Source organism: Rutidosis leptorrhynchoides, chromosome 6 (genome assembly GCF_046630445.1).
Source record: "Rutidosis leptorrhynchoides isolate AG116_Rl617_1_P2 chromosome 6, CSIRO_AGI_Rlap_v1, whole genome shotgun sequence".
NCBI classification, from domain to species: Eukaryota; Viridiplantae; Streptophyta; class Magnoliopsida; order Asterales; family Asteraceae; genus Rutidosis; species Rutidosis leptorrhynchoides.
The window spans coordinates 207,516,755-207,533,920 of NC_092338.1; the positions used below are offsets into that span (position 1 = coordinate 207,516,755).

The window sequence follows — 17,166 nt, forward strand, 5'->3', positions numbered from 1 at the left end:
CCCTACGCACATCAGTTACCATCGTTTACGAAATAAATTCGAAATCAAAAAATATATATTTAATATACTTTATTTATGTACATAGATATGTTTTAAATATTAATTATCATAATATCATATTTTTATTTTATTTTATATACTTAGCTTTAATAACAACAACATATAATACTTCAAATATTATTTCGAATTATTATTTATATATACATACACACATATCTATTTACAATTAATTGTTCGTGAATCATCGAGAGCAGTCGAAGGTCAATTGAATATATGAACATCGTTTCAAAATTTTCTAGACTCAACATTACATACTTTGCTTATCATATCGAAATCATATAAAGATTAAGTTTAAATTTAGTCAAAAATTCCTGGGTCATCACACCAGGTTTCTGCAGCTTTACATTTATGATACAGATCACGAAGTTGAAAACCGAATGGGGCATTTTGGAGGACGTGATTCAGGACGGCTTTCTGAAGTAGTTTTTACTCAGTTGGTGAAGTTACTTGATTCAAATAATGCACTAGTCAAGTTGTTTCGCACCGCGAGGGATAAGTGTGCTGGCAGCAAGGTACCTACTTTCAAGGTTTGCTTGTATAGTGTGAGCGTGTCAAGCCAACAAGCACTGCCTACTTCGGATGCAATAGGCGCTATTGTTTTTGAATCTGGCCCACAATCTATTTCTGATTACGATGTGATAATCGAGCCTCGGTCTCAGCTTCCCAGGCGAGTTAATAAGCTGCATCCGTTATATATGTCAATTCAATTCCCGCTGATGTTCTTTTTCGGTGAACCCGGTTTTCACCCGGATCTGAAGCTGTGCGCAGCCTCGGGTTCGCAGGGGGCCCGTGTTTGAAAAATGTTGATGAACATGTTTTACAGCTACCAGATTCATGATAGGCTTTAGAGTTACAATCTGATTTTGAGACTGGGTCGTCTATTTCAGAAGTATGTGGTGACGGCATATTGCAGCATCGAGCTGACCGAATGGACTACATCAGAAACAAGCAGAACGATATACGGGCTGAGTACCTTTCAGGGTTGTATGACGCTATCGATAGAGGTGATAAAACTGGTTCCGATGTCGGTAGCATGACGATTCTTCTAGCTTCGTTCACTGGTGGCCCACGTTATATATACAGTCATTATCTCGATGCTCTGGCAATTTCACGCGTTTTTGGAAACCCGGCATTTTTTGTAACTTTCACGTGTAATGCAAAGTGGCCTGAAATTTCTCGGTACCTGAAGCCTTTTCCTCACCCATCGCCTTCAGACCGAGCCGATATAGTCGCTCGTGTGTTCCACATGAAGGTCAATGAGTTTATAAACTTTTTAAAGGACGAGCGTCCTCTTGGCCATGTTCGCGGAGGTACTATTGCACACCCAGAATTGCAATTTCCTCTTTACTTCATGAATATTACATGTTTTGTTGTTGCCAATTCACTGACACTATTCTCTTTGCGTCTTGCAGTTTTGTATACGATTGAATTTCAGAAAAGAGGGCTGCCACATTGCCACACTTTGGTTTGAAGGCAATCAAAATTTTTCATGTTCAAAAAAGTTCCCGAAGAAATACATTGACAAGACGTACTTTGATGACAACGGTCGTGCTCACTACCGCAGGCGTAATACCGGTATATATACAACGCGTGCCGGTGTCCACCTCGATAACAGCTATGTTGTTCCTTACAATAGGCTACTATGTATGACTTTTCAGGCTCACATAAACGTTGAATGTTGTGGTACGACGAGTCTCATTAAATACCTGTTCAAGTATATTTCAAAAGGTACCGACCGTGTGGCTGTTCGTATAGCAAAACCCATAGGCAGTCACAGTCACCGGTCATAGCTGCAAACGCAACTGGTTGATGAAATTAAAAACTTTATAGATGCTCGGTTCATTTGTCCTCACGAAGCCTGTTGGCGGATTTTAACTTCCTGATTCATCATCGGGAACCTGCTGTCAAGATTCTGGCTGTTCATCTTGAAAATATGCAGTTGGTAAAGTTTCTGGGTAAGCAACCCCTGCGTGCTATTGTTGAAAACAACGAAGCCAAAAAAACTACTCTCACTGAGTGGCTTAATTATAATGCATCTTCAGTTAACGGAAGCCACCTTACATATTTGGATTTCCCAACCGAATTTGTTTGGTACGAGTCAAAAAAAGTTGGCAGCGCAGGGCAAACCTAAAGAAACCATCAATTGTCAGGATATCGTATATACATCCCACCTATGGAGAAGCATTTTTTCTAAGGATGCTTTTGTGCCATCGAAATGGGTGCAAGAGCTTTGCAGATATTAGAACAGTCAACCAGATCCTTCATAATACATACCGGTCTACGTGTAAAGCAGCTGGATTACTCGGTGATGATAGAGAGTGGTCAGCGGTACTAGAAGAAGCATCCGTATCTGCCACGTCGTCTCAGTTACGCTCTCTTTTCGAACACATTTTGTCTTATTGCACTGTTACGAACCCACTTGCTCTTTGGGAAAATCACTGGAAACTAATGGGTGATGATATACCGCTTCGTGCAGCTACCAATTTAAATATGTCCCACTTGCATATAAACGGCGATGACCTACATAACTTTGTCCTGTATGAGGTAGAGATCCTTTTGTACCAGTGTTCGAAATCGATTTCCGATTTCGCATTACCGTCGCTGCCAGCTGACCTGCTCGCAGATTTGGCCAACTGTCTTATCATGGAGGAGAGAAACTATGATCGTTCAGTTTTAAATGCCGAACTCCTAGAACTCGAACGTCAAATGAATTTGAAGCAAAAGCAAATTTACGATCTTATAACAAGCGCTTCGGTGAATGAACAAACTGAACATGTATTTGTATACGGGCACGGCGGCACCGGGAAGACATTCTTATGGAAAGCCATAATCACACCACTGAGATCTAGAGGTAAGATAGTTCTTGATGTTGCATCATCTGGCATTGCATCTCTACTTCTACCTTCGGGAAGAACCGAACATTCTCGATTCAAACTACCGCTGGTCATAACCGATGAATCGATGTGCAACGTAAAGAAAAATACCCAGATGGCAACATTACTACAGAACACAGACCTTATTGTATGGGATGAGGCACCAATGAATGATAAGCGCTGTTTCGAAGCTCTTGATAGGAGTCTTCGAGATATTTTAGGAAACACTGAAGAATATTTTGGTGGTAAGCCTGTGATACTTGGTGGTGACTTTAAACAAATGTTACCTATTCAAACAAAAGGAGGGAAATCAGCTATCCTTGGTGCTTGTATTACGACTTCACATTTTTGGCAGCGATTCAAGGTTTTCATACTTGCAAAAAACATGCGACTACTTAGGCCAGGGCTGACACCATCAATGAGGGTGAAGAACGCAGAGTTTTCGAAGTGGTTATTGAGGGTAGAAAATGGTGAAATTGGTGTGCCTGACATAGAAGACCCGTTGAATAGTTGTTGGGTACAAATCCCTGATCAGTTTTGTATTCCTGATGACGAAAATGGATTGGCAAATCTGATTTCTTTTATATACCCTCGTGAATCGCTGCAAAATCCATCCGCAGTCAACCTACAGCAAAAAGCAATTGTCTGTCCCAAGAACGACGCTGCTGATATGATAAATACCTTAATTTTCGATATGGTTGATGGTCCAGTTACAACTTACTGCAGCTACGACACTGCAACTCCACATGGAAATGACAGTGGTGAGGCGGAGTTGCTCTAACCTACAGAATATCTAAATACGCTGAACTACCCTGGGTTGCCACCGCATGAGCTGCATTTAAAAAAGGGTGTACCAGCCATTCTGCTTCGCAACATTAATATTTTAATGACCCGTCCTAATCCATCTGGACGAAGTCCATATTGATTACAAAAGATTCACAATAGTTGATTACATCGCGAGGTACTTGACCTCTATATGATAAATTTTACAAACATTGCATTCGTTTTTAAAAGACAAACTTTCATTATATCGAAAGTTGACAGTATGCATACCATTTCATACTATATCCAACTATAATTGACTTAATAATAATCTTGATGAACTCAACGACTCGAATGCAACGTCTTTTGAAATATGTCATGAATGACTCCAAGTAATATCTCTAATATGAGCAAATGCACAGCCGAAGATTTCTTTCATACCTGAGAATAAACATGCTTTCAAGTGTCAACCAAAAGGTTGGTGAGTTCATTAGTTTTTCATAATCAATCATTTTCAATAATATAATAGACCACAAGATACTCGTAATTAGAAAACAATCTGTGCAGGTCTATTCCTGCTGTAAAATCATTCATATGAAGAACACCGGAACCTTTCAAATAACTCACCAATCGTAGCTAATGCGTAGTGCAATGACAAAATCATCTCACCATGGTAGTTAATACAATATAATTATTATAACGGGGGCTAATACGTACGCAATGCAAAATCATCCCTCCGAGGGTAGCTGAAACGGGGGCTAATGCGTACGCAATGCAAAATCATCCCTCCGTTACCAACTACAAAGTTGACTATAATACAATACAATACAATACAATACAATACAATACAATACAATATATCGGTAGCTAATGCGTAGTGCAATGATGAAATCATCTCACCGATGGTAGTTAAAAGGGTAGCTAACGCGTAGTGCAAAGATGAAATCATCTCACCGTTACTAACTACTAAATCGAACCATATCGGTAGCTAACGCGTAGTGCAATGACGAAATCATCTCACCGATGGTCGATAATACAATCTTTATAGAAATCGAACCTCTGAATCCAAATAATTCTATCATAGAATGTAGTTTTGAATATTTGTGTCTATTTCGTCAAATGTTTATAGAAGCAGTTCATGTATTCTCAGTTCAAAAATATATCTCAAAAGCATTTAGGAAACAGTTATAAAAATAGCGCATGTATTCTCAGTCCCAAAAATGTAAAGAGTAAAAGGGAATCAAATGAACTCACCATACTGTATTTTGTAGTAAAAATACATATGACTATATTGAACAATGCAGGGTTGGCCTCAGATTCACGAACCTATATCATTTGTGTATATATATTAAAACACATAATCGTAATCGAACAATTTCATATATTATAAGTTTATATATTATTTATTTAATTTGTATATATATTTAAAATGATTATTATTTATATAGTTATATATACATATATATATATTAAAAATACCTAATTTGTTTTATATGGATATTTATATAAAATTTGTTAATATATTCATACTTATATGTAATATTACCTATGAATATATTTTTATATACTTAATAATATAGAAATTAAAAGTTGTATTTGATTATATTGATAACATTAATAATAACATTACTTATGTCAATATTAACACTCCTATTGTCTATAAAAAGATATTAATACTAATATTAATGATAATAATAATATTTTGTTTTATTTTCGTAATGACAATAATAATAATAATAATAATAATAATAATAATAATAATAATAATAATAATAATAATAATAATAATAATAATAATAATAATAATAATAATATTCATAATAATAATAATAATAGTTATAGTTATACTTATAATAATAATAATAATAATACTATTAATATTAATACTTAATGATATTACATAATTATAACTAAAATGATAATAATAACAATCATAATATTAATATAAACATAACAATAACAATATTTAGTAATACTCATAATATCACTAATAATACTAATAATGGTTATGATACTTATAATTAAGATGATAATAATAATAACTATAGTACTAGTAATAATGATATTAACATTAATTTTAGTAGTAATAATAATAATATTCATAACATTTAATAATAATAATAACAATAATAACAAAAATAATAATAATCATGAAATTGAAGACTACCTCAAATAAGCCTTTATTAGAAAAAAAATGCATCAAGCAACGATCGAACTCGAGACCTCTCAAAAACCAGTCAACACATCAAACCAGTTGGGCTGTTGCTCATTATCCAAAATTATATTAAACCCATTAATATATAATCCGTAATATTCATGTCTCCTATTATTCTTCTTCTTCTACAGCTAGTCGATCAGATCAACTATTAACATCAATTTAATTTGTTTGATTCAGTATATGAGATTGAAACAAATACAATTTGATTGTGAGACATTTTAATTGTTATAACAGAAACAAAACAAAAATAAAATAAACTTCGAAGCAGTAGCAGCGACTCGTTTTGAATATGAAGAACTTGAATCGCGTTTTTAAAATTTAGACAATTTTGGACCCAAGTTCCTACATGAAAAAGGTTTTAAATCCTTCCTATAAACTTTTCAGACCATCAATTCATTCAAAAACCTCAATACGAACTCGAATTTCTTCATAAACAGATTGTTTGACTTTTTGGATAAAAACTTTGACTTTGAAATTCGAGTTCAATAGAAAGAATTGGGATGTGAAAACTTGCAGACAGATTGAGTGGATGATTTCTAACACTTCTGTATAATTAGATTTGACAAATTTATTTGAAATCAACCTATTGTTCTTCACAGCTCAAAACAGAGAAGTATGAGCTGTTTTCTTTATTTTCTCTTTAATTATACCAATTGCAGCATGTGTTATGTAATATGCCATCAAATATTTGATCTAGGAACATGATTGGATTAATTGAGGTCGACTTGTAACAGTTGCAGACAAGAAGGATGAATCTTCAGTCAAGAACAATGAGAAAAAAAACAAACAAATAATTATAAATAACAGATTCGTACCAATTATATATCATGAATTTTGTTTGTTTCAGTAAATGGATCGACAAGGATATCAATTTAGAATAGAAGCAGAAGAAAAAGGATTAGAGTGATGGCGATGTATAACTGATCGATCAGTATCAGATTAAATACATATTAACCTATCATTTGTAATAAATTTTCTAGTAATTAAAATACTGTTAAATAATAATTTATAATAATAATAATAGAATTAATAATAAAGATATTTATAATAATAATAATAATAATCATATTATTACTAAAATCATATTTATAATAATGATAACGAATAAATGTTATTTATACTGATATTGATAATAATAATATTAATGATAATAATAATAATACTAATAATAATAATATCAAAATAATACTAATTATGATAAAAGAAATAATAATATCAGTAATTTTAAATAAAAATATAGTTTCTTTAATTATTCATAATAATAATAATCATGTTTATACTTAATTTATAATTTTTACTACCAATTATGATATTGATAAAGATAACAATAATTTTAGTAAAGATAACAAGTTAAATGTACTAAATTTTCACCTTTATATATTATATATAATAATATAACTAATACTGATATTAATATTAATATTAGTATTAATTATAATAATGCAAGTAATAATAATATCACTATAACAACTATATTTTAACTTGTAATAAGATTTCATATAATAACCTTACAAATTATTAATCATGTAATACTTATGTTATATAATAACACATTCTATATATAATATATTATACATATAATGATAATTATACATAGTAATCATATAGATTCATTTTAATTTACACTTTATTGTTTTGTATCTTATTTTACATATTCGAATCTAATATTTAATTTTTATATTTTATAATTTCAAATTATATATATTTACATATATATATATACATATATATATACATATATATATACATATTTATTTATCAATAATTGTTCGTGAATCGTCAGAAATAGTCAAAGGTCAAATGCATACATGAACACCGTTCCAAAGTTTTTGATATTCAGTTTAACAGACTTTGATTATCATGTCGAATGAATATAAAGATTAAGTTTAAATTTGGTCATAAATTTCTGGGACGTCACAGTACCTACCCGTTAAAGAAATTTCATCCCGAAATTTGATCGAGATGGTCATGGTTAATACTAAAAATATCTTCAAGACGAATATGAGTTGATAAATAAGATTTTATCAATATTGAGTAATATAAATAAAAATAATTCGATTATTTGATGCGTACGAGTGAAGCTATCACAAAAGATTGAGATAGAGATTTAACTTTTGATGTAGTCACGGTAGATTTTCGGAATTTAAGGAATTTAAAAGAAAATCTTTGGAAATCTAGAAGATCTGATTCTTCGACGGATAAGGAAATCAGGATCTCTCTAATTAAATGCGGAGATATGCCTTGATTACTCTGTCTGGTACCTCCATTATAAATTAAATTCTTCCGTTCTATTATTCTCACCATTTCCATACTTTCTTTCTTAGTTCATACATCCAAAAGATTGTGAAAATGCTTAATCCCGTTCTAATCCTTGATATTTTCCTAATTATCATTTCTGTCATCCTTCTTTTCAATCTTCCACAAAAAAAAATCTGTTTACTTCTACTATTACCTTGGGGTGATACTATTCTTAATTATACCGTGTCTTTATATTGCTATTCGTATTAGTATCCACGGTTTGTAACCTCCGTGTTGTTATTGGGCTTTATATTTTCTCTTATATTTTGGAGCTCTTTTCCTTTTTATTATCTTCTCGATCTCTAGTAAAGCGAGTAACGGTCCAGAATTGGTAAGTATGGAACTTCGAATGAACTTAATGTTCTAAACAAGAAATAACGTAATCGCAAGATTTGATTGGTCAAATTAGCATAATCTAAGAGAAAAGATAGAACTATCAGGAAGATATGTTCTCGATATGTTTGGAGGTTAAGTAGAATGTAAGAATCATGTAACATGGCACATGATGACGTTATGGTCTGTGAATCATTACGTCCCATTAGAAACTCAGCATGACTTACTGTAATATAATCACGTTGATCAAGTGTCATTATATTATACTAACTCATGCTTCAGTTCCCAACACTACTTCAAAATCATTCATATTTTAAACTCGAAGGTTATAGAATTTAGAAACTAAAATAGTTTCTTTTATGATGTAACACAGATAGCACGAAGAGATAACTAATTTCGGATAAGAAGAGTTATGAAAATATTCTCAGAAATATCGAAGATATTTATGATGATATTTTCAGAATTTCTAAGATCGAAGGTTGATGAAGAAAGATTTTCCACAAGATTTAATATGAGTATAGAGCAAGGTTTTCTCTAAAGATTTCATTGCATACAGAATTATCTGGATTCTTTGAATATATGGTTTGGTCCTTGTATTTGTCCTTGGCCTCCTTCGTGGTTAGCTCAATCCGTTTTCCAGTTCCAACTTTTCTGAGCTTTTCTAACATACTATTCTTTATTATCAAACTTCTGGCTGTTAAGATCATTTACAGTTTTTACTGCTTCATTCAGCTTTTTCAGCATTCCGAGTATTGATTCGTAGACTGGGTGCTTTTCAAAATTTCCGAATGGAAGGTCATAATTCTAAGAGATAAAGGTTATATGTATACCTATAACTGTTGTTGTAGAATTGTTGCGAGATTCAAAATACTGATTGCTGATTCCCGGTAATTGGTATGGAAATACTCGTTACAAGATGCAGACGAATATATGATAAGGTTTTATTGAACAAATATAATGGTTCTTCAAAGAGACTTAAGCTAATGAGTAATGAAGTTGCTGGTAAGTTTACTGCTAATGTGGCGGAATATAAACGGTTCCCCGACAACGATGATGAAAGGCAGACTTATATATCAAGGCTATAATAAGGCTAATCCAAATAAAAGTCGAAGTTGACTTGCTGGAGCTGTGACAAAATTTGCTAATTTGGAAAGAGATTGCAAAGTTATTTTCGGTAATAACAACGTTAAAGGAATTAGCACAGCTACGTGTTAAAAGTTTACTCAGTTTCTGAAAGTTTTTCAGGTGCATAACTATATGCATCAATCTTTTCTTTCGTAGGTAAAGTGCGGTTGGTTCATCCTTTCGATTGAGGTGTTTTCAAGAATCATGAAAGGTTTGAACGCAGATTGTAATCGTCAAGATACAAATGAGGTTTAAGATGAGATCAAGTGACAAACTTGAAGAAATGTTTAGTTTCATATGTTATAATCAATATTTTAATTCATTTTAATTGTCTAATGTTATTAATCCACAGTTGATAGTCCATAGTAACAGTCCAATAATTCATATATAGTTTAATATATAATATTCGAATTAATTAATACGTATCGTGACCCATTGTATACATGTCTCAGACTCGATCACAACTCAAAGTATATATATTATTGTAGAATCAACCTCAACCCTGCATAGCTAACTCCAGCATTACGGCATATAGAGTGTCTATGGTTATTCCAAATAATATATATAGATGCGTCGATATGATATGTCAAAACCTTGTATACGTGTCCCGATATTTAAAGTGCGTAAAACAAATAACAGAAATTAAATGACGATAAATCAAATTGCGAGAATTAAAATTGCGATAAATAAATGTAATCAGTTAGCTAGGAACAGTTAGCTGGAAACAGTTAGCGTGAATTCTTAACAAAATTTTTCTTATAGTTAATTTGTTTGTTTCTAACAAATTTTATTTTGTCCAATATTTTCTTCTTTATGCCAATTGTTGGATTCTGTTAGATCAAAATCTAAATATGAAATTGAATGAAAATGGTTATTTTGCGGTGAACGGATACGTATATCGGTGGTTGTAAATAGGATAGTAAAAGATTGTTGAATTAGATTTGAAAGAATGTACAGTGTACTTATTAATGTGAAATATAAATATTCCTCGGGTATTACCTACCCGTTAAAGTATTTTCACCATTAACAGCTTGTACGAAAGAATTTTTAATTACAATCTTTATGAAAATATATATACATATATATTTTCTTCAGATGTAATCATGAATTTAATGAGTCAATATGATATTAATCTCATTTGCTTTTTGGTTAGAACTAGAGTACATAATCTCTAAAACATTAGAGATTACATAATCATTATGTTGAACGAAGATAAATGATATAGAACGTCATGTAGAACGATGATTATACTCGAGGTACAGAATGAGATGTTGAGATATGTGATGTTGAGACTTCAGTTATTGGAGGTACTGGTGTTGATGTTGATGGTACTGTTGGCACTGGTGATGTTGCTGAAGCTGGTAGGTTTTGCACAACGTTTTCCAATTTGATTACTCGAGCGTGAAGCTCGATGACTTCTTCCATTATTTCGGGATGATTGTCGGTCGGAATGAGCGGATGAATAAGGTTTTGAATTTGAGATAGTATGTAATCATGACGAGATATTCAGGAAATGAGGGTGAAAATGGTATTTCGGACTGGTTCACCGGTAAGTGCTTCAGGTTCTTTGCCAAGAGGTGATTTTGGTTGATTCATTCTGGTGACACTGCTTTCGGAGCTTAAGTGAAACTCCATATCGGAATAGCTGTCGGAATCTGAGGAATTCAAACTGGTTGAGGGATTCATCTCGTACGATCAGATGAAGGATTTTCGATAAGAATTAGATTATAGGATGTAGATTAGTACCCTGCAATACATAATTTACATATGCATATATAATACTATAATCCCATAAGTTACGGAGGAATCTACGGAAGCTATCAGGCAAAGGTAACAATAACAGATACACTAAGATATGAATTTATCTATACACTGTCTATGCAATAGAGGCATTAAGACGTGTCTAGACTAAGAATGATAAGCAGGTAATTTCCTACGGATGATAAGTAGATGATTTCCGACTAGAAATGATAAGCAAAACTTTTCACATGCAGACACGGTCGAAGTCCAGACTCACTAATGCATCTAGACAACTATCAGTTAGAAATACTAATGCAAGACCTGGTTCGCTAAGACCACCGCTCTGATACCAACTTTAATGACCCGTCCTAATCCATCTGGATGAAGTCCATATTGATTACAAACGATTCACAATAGTTGATTACATCGCGAGGTACTTGACCTCTATATGATAAATTTTACAAACATTACATTCGTTTTTAAAATAAAAACTTTCATTACATCAAAAGTTGACGGTATGCATACCATTTCATACTATATCCAACTATAATTGACTTTATAATAATCTTGATGAACTCAACGACTCGAATGCAACGTCTTTTGAAATATGTCATGAATGACTCCAAGTAATATCTCTAATATGAGCAAATGCACAGCGGAAGATTTCTTTCATACATGATAATAAACATGCTTTCAAGTGTAAACCAAAAGGTTGGCGAGTTCATTAGTTTTTCATAATCAATCATTTTCAATAATATAATAGACCACAAGATACTCATAATTAGAAAACAATCTGTGCAGGTCTATTCCTACTGTAAAATCATTCATATGAAGAACACCGGAACCTTTCAAACAACTCACCAACGATAGCTAATGCATAGTGCAATGACAAAATCATCTCACCGTGGTAGTTAATACAATATAATTATTACAACGGGGGCTAATGCATACGCAATGCAAAATTATCCCTCCGAGGGTAGCTGAAACGGGGGCTAATGCGTACGCAATGCAAAATCATCCCTCCGTTACCAACTACAAAGTCGACTATAATACAATACAATACAATACAATACAACGGTAGCTAACGCGTAGTGCAATGACGAAATCATCTCACCGATGGTAGTTAAAACGGTAGCTAACGCGTAGTGCAAAGACGAAATCATCTCACCGTTATTAACTACTAAATCGAACCATATCAGTAGCTAACGCGTAGTGCAATGATGAAATCATCTCACCGATGGTCGATAATACAATCTTTATAGAAATCGAACCTCTGAATGCAAATAATTCTATCATAGAATGTAGTTTTGAATATTTGTGTCTATTTCGTCAAACGTTTATAGAAGCAGTTCATGTATTCTCAGTTCAAAAATATATCTCAAAAGCATTTAGAAACAATTATAAAAACAGCGCATGTATTCTCAGTCCCAAAAATGTAAAGAGTAAAAGGGAATCAAATGAACTCACCATACTGTATTTTGTAGTAAAAATATATATAACTATATTGAACAATGCAGGGTTGGCCTCGGATTCACGAACCTATATCATTTGTGTATATATATTAAAACATATAATCGTAATCGAACAATTTCATATATTATAAGTTTATATATTATTTATTTAATTTGTATATATATTTAAAATGATTATTATTTATATAGTTATATATACATATATATAAATATTAAAAATACCTAATTTATTTTATATGGATATTTATATAAAATTTGTTAATATATTCATACTTATATGTAATATTACCTATGAATATATTTTTATATACTTCATAATATAGAAATTAAAAGTTGTATTTGATTATATTGATAACATTAATAATAAAATTACTTATGTCAATATTAACACTCCTATTGTCTATAAGAAAGATATTAATACTAATATTAATGATAATAATAATAGTTTGTTTTATTTTCGTAAGGACAATAATAATAATAATCATATTCATAATAATAATAATAATAGTCATACTTATAATAATAATAATAATACTATTAATACTTAATGATATTACATAATTATAAGTAAAATGATAATAATAACAATCATAATATTAATATAAACATAACAATAACAATATTTAGTAATACTCATAATATCACTAATAATACTAATAATGGTTATGATACTTATAATTAAGATGATAATAATAACTACTATAGTACTAGTAATAATGATATTATTATTAATTTTAGTAGTAATAATAATAATATTCATAACATTTAATAATAATAATAACAATAATAACAAAAATAATAATAATAATAATAATAATCATGAAATTGAAGACTACCTCAAATAAGCCTTTATTAGAAAAAAAAATGCACCAAGCAAGGATCGAACTCGAGACCTCTCAAAAACCCATCAACACATCAAACCAGTTGGGCTGTTGCTCATTATCCTAAATTATATTAAACCCATTAATATATAATCTGTAATATTCCTGTCTCCTATTATTCTTCTTCTTCTACAGCTAGTCGATCAGATCAACTCTTAACATCAATTTAATTTGTTTGATTCAGTATATGAGATTGAAACAAATACAATTTGATTGTGAGACATTTTAATTGTTATAACAGAAATAAAACAAAAATAAAATAAACTTCAAAGCAGTAGCAGCGACTCGTTTTGAATATGAAGAACTTGAATCACGTTTTTAAAATTTAGACAATTTTAGACCCAAGTTCCTACATGAAAAAGGTTTTAAATCCTTCCTATAAACTTTTTAGACCGTCAATTCATTCAAAAACCTCAATACAAACTCGAATTTCTTCATAAACAAATTGTTTGACTTTTTGGATAAAAACTTTGACTTTGAAATTCGAGTTCAATAGAAAAAATTGGGATGTGAAAACTTGCAGACAGATCGAGTGGATGATTTCTAACACTTCTGTATAATTAGATTTGACAAATTTATTTGAAATCAACCTATTGTTCTTCACAGCTCAAAACAGAGAAGTATGAGCTGTTTTCCTTATTTTCTCTTTAATTATACCAATTGCAGCATGTGTTATGTAATATGCCATCGAATATTTGATCTAGGAACATGATTTGATTAATTGAGGTCGACTTGTAACAGTTGCAGACAAGAAGGACGAATCTTCAGTCAAGAACAATGAGAAAAAAAACAAACAAATAATTATAAATAACAGATTCGTACCAATTATATATCATGAATTTTGTTTGTTTCAGTAAATGGATCGATAAGGATATCAATTTAATATAGAAGCAGAATAAAAAGGATTAGAGTGATGGCGATGTATAACTGATCGATCAGTATCAGATTAAATACATATTAACCTATCATTTGTAATAAATTTGCTAGTAATTAAAATACTGTTAAATAATAATTTATAATAATAATAATAGAATTAATAATAAAGATATTTATAATAATAATAATAATCATATTATTACTAAAATCATATTTATAATAATGATAACGAATAAATGTTATTTATAATGATATTGATAATTATAATATTAATGATAATAATACTAATAATAATAATATCAAAATAATACTAATTATGATAAAAGAAATAATAATTTCAATAATTTTAAATAAAAAGATAGTTTCTTTAATTATTCAAAATAATAATAATCATGTTTATAATTAATTTATAATTTTTACTACCAATTATGATATTGATAAAGATAACAATAATTTTAGTAAAGATAACAAGTTAAATGTACTAAATTTTCATCTTTATATATTATATATAATAATATAAATAATACTGATATTAATATTAATATTAGTATTAATAATAATAATGCAAGTAATAATAATATCACTATAACAACTATATTTTAACTTGTAATAAGATTTCATATAATAACCTTACATATTATTAATCATGTAATACTTATGTTATATAATAACACATTCTATGTATAATATATTATACATATAATGATAATTATACATAGTAATCATATAGATTCATTTTAATTTACACTTTATTGTTTTGTATCTTATTTTACATATTCGAATCTAATATTTAATTTTTATATTTTATAATTTCAAATTATATATATTTACATATATATATATATATATATACACATATATATATATACATATTTATTTATCAACAATTGTTCGTGAATCGTCGGAAATAGTCAAAGGTCAAATTCATACATGAACACCGTTCCAAAGTTTTTGAGATTCAGTTTAACAGACTTTGATTATCGTGTCGAATGAATATAAAGATTAAGTTTAAATTTGGTCGGAAATTTCCGGGTCGTCACAAATATAGCAGGTGGGCTTGTAATGGCACCCGAATGATAATTACGCAGATGTTAGCCAAGTCAGTGAAAGCCGAAATTATTATGGGCACCCGCGTCGGTGAGAAGGTCTTTTTCCCAAGAATGAGCCTTATCCACAAGGAACCAACGTTGCCGTTCATTCTGAAGAGACAACAATTCCCGTTAAAAATCTCATACGCGATGACTATAAACAAAAGCCAGGGTCAATCACTCAACCAAATTGGAGTTTATCTACCAAAACCTCTATTCGGTCACGGGCAGCTCTATGTTGCGCTGTCGAGAGCTACATCATCGGGCGGTTTGAAACTGGTAATTAAAAAACACGAAGACCACGGGCCTAACGTAACCAAAAATATTGTCTACACAGATTTTTTGTCCGCAATTACCGACTTCGAGGCAGCACCACCTGCCCGTTCCACCTGCTAAAGAAGACCACATCCACAGATGAATTATGTATATAGTTAATATATATTTATATTTAGTACTAATTATTTTTTTTCCCTTTGATAGTATGGTACAAATAACGGGACTTGGGAAACTAATACCGGGTGATAGAGACAGAACAATTGCAGCGAGAATCTATCGTAAATGGGTGACTTACAGCTATCACAACCAGACTCCAACTGGTTACTGTTGCATGCTTATCGAAGAAATGGTATTCTCGTCTTACATCTCTATTAACCTGTTTTCCTCTTTTATTTATACCGTCTGTTTGATGCTTTTTACGTGGTACAGAACTACCCTATGCTTGTGAATATGCAATACAGCGATAAGGAATATTTTGACGAACTTATGCACTTGAACAAGGTGTATGTGATAACAAACTTCTCGACTCATGCTACAACTCGGTGGGAGAAAATATTACCAGGCCCAATGACATTGTCGTTTGATCGCAACACAAATTTTGAAGAGCTTCCATTTGCAGACTATCCTGATCATTACTTCCAGTTTGTAGCTTATAATCAACTACGTACACGTGTCCCCAGCACCACTGTTCTCGCTGGTATGTTTTGCATAATTGCATAATAACTTATAATTTAAAATTAAGTTCTTAAACATACATTCATATGAAATGCACGTGAACAGACTACATTGGCTGCATTGATCGCCTTGAAGACCTAGTGGTCATCGGAGACGTTAACCACAAACAGCTTATAAGAAGAACAATCGACCTCACAAATCTTGAGTAAGTCATCATTTACCATATAAAAACAAATAAATGCATTGTTTGGGATTTTCTTTATTTACTTTGCAAAATTTCAAACACAACAGCATTTATTCAATAGAATGTGTTAACGGGAATAGACTGGCTTGCTTTTCGCAACACGAGTAACCGGCAAGAATTACTTCTAACAAAGTGCGAATTTTTTCCCCCCTGTTTTTTTTAGCATGTATTTCTAACTAAAGGTTTGGCATGCATTTGTGCACAGTGGTGACACAATTCAGCTAACTCTCTAGAACGATCTCGCA

General features: G+C 31.2%; 3 protein-coding genes across 3 annotated transcripts; all 3 read left to right on the top strand.

Annotated features, from left to right (window-relative positions):
- Positions 1 to 437: 437 nt before the first annotated feature.
- On the top strand, positions 438 to 2,191 carry LOC139854371 (uncharacterized). The gene is made up of 4 exons (XM_071843678.1): positions 438 to 851; positions 902 to 1,360; positions 1,473 to 1,774; positions 1,891 to 2,191. Exons 1-4 carry the CDS (start codon positions 438 to 440, stop codon positions 2,189 to 2,191), a joined length of 1,476 nt encoding a protein of 491 aa, XP_071699779.1.
- A 65-nt stretch (positions 2,192 to 2,256) lies between these two features.
- Positions 2,257 to 3,714, top strand: LOC139854372 (uncharacterized). Its single transcript, XM_071843679.1, has one exon. It carries the CDS (start codon positions 2,257 to 2,259, stop codon positions 3,712 to 3,714), a length of 1,458 nt encoding a protein of 485 aa, XP_071699780.1.
- A 12,012-nt stretch (positions 3,715 to 15,726) lies between these two features.
- Positions 15,727 to 16,122, top strand: LOC139854373 (uncharacterized). The gene has a single exon (XM_071843680.1). It carries the CDS (start codon positions 15,727 to 15,729, stop codon positions 16,120 to 16,122), a length of 396 nt encoding a protein of 131 aa, XP_071699781.1.
- Positions 16,123 to 17,166: the final 1,044 nt, after the last annotated feature.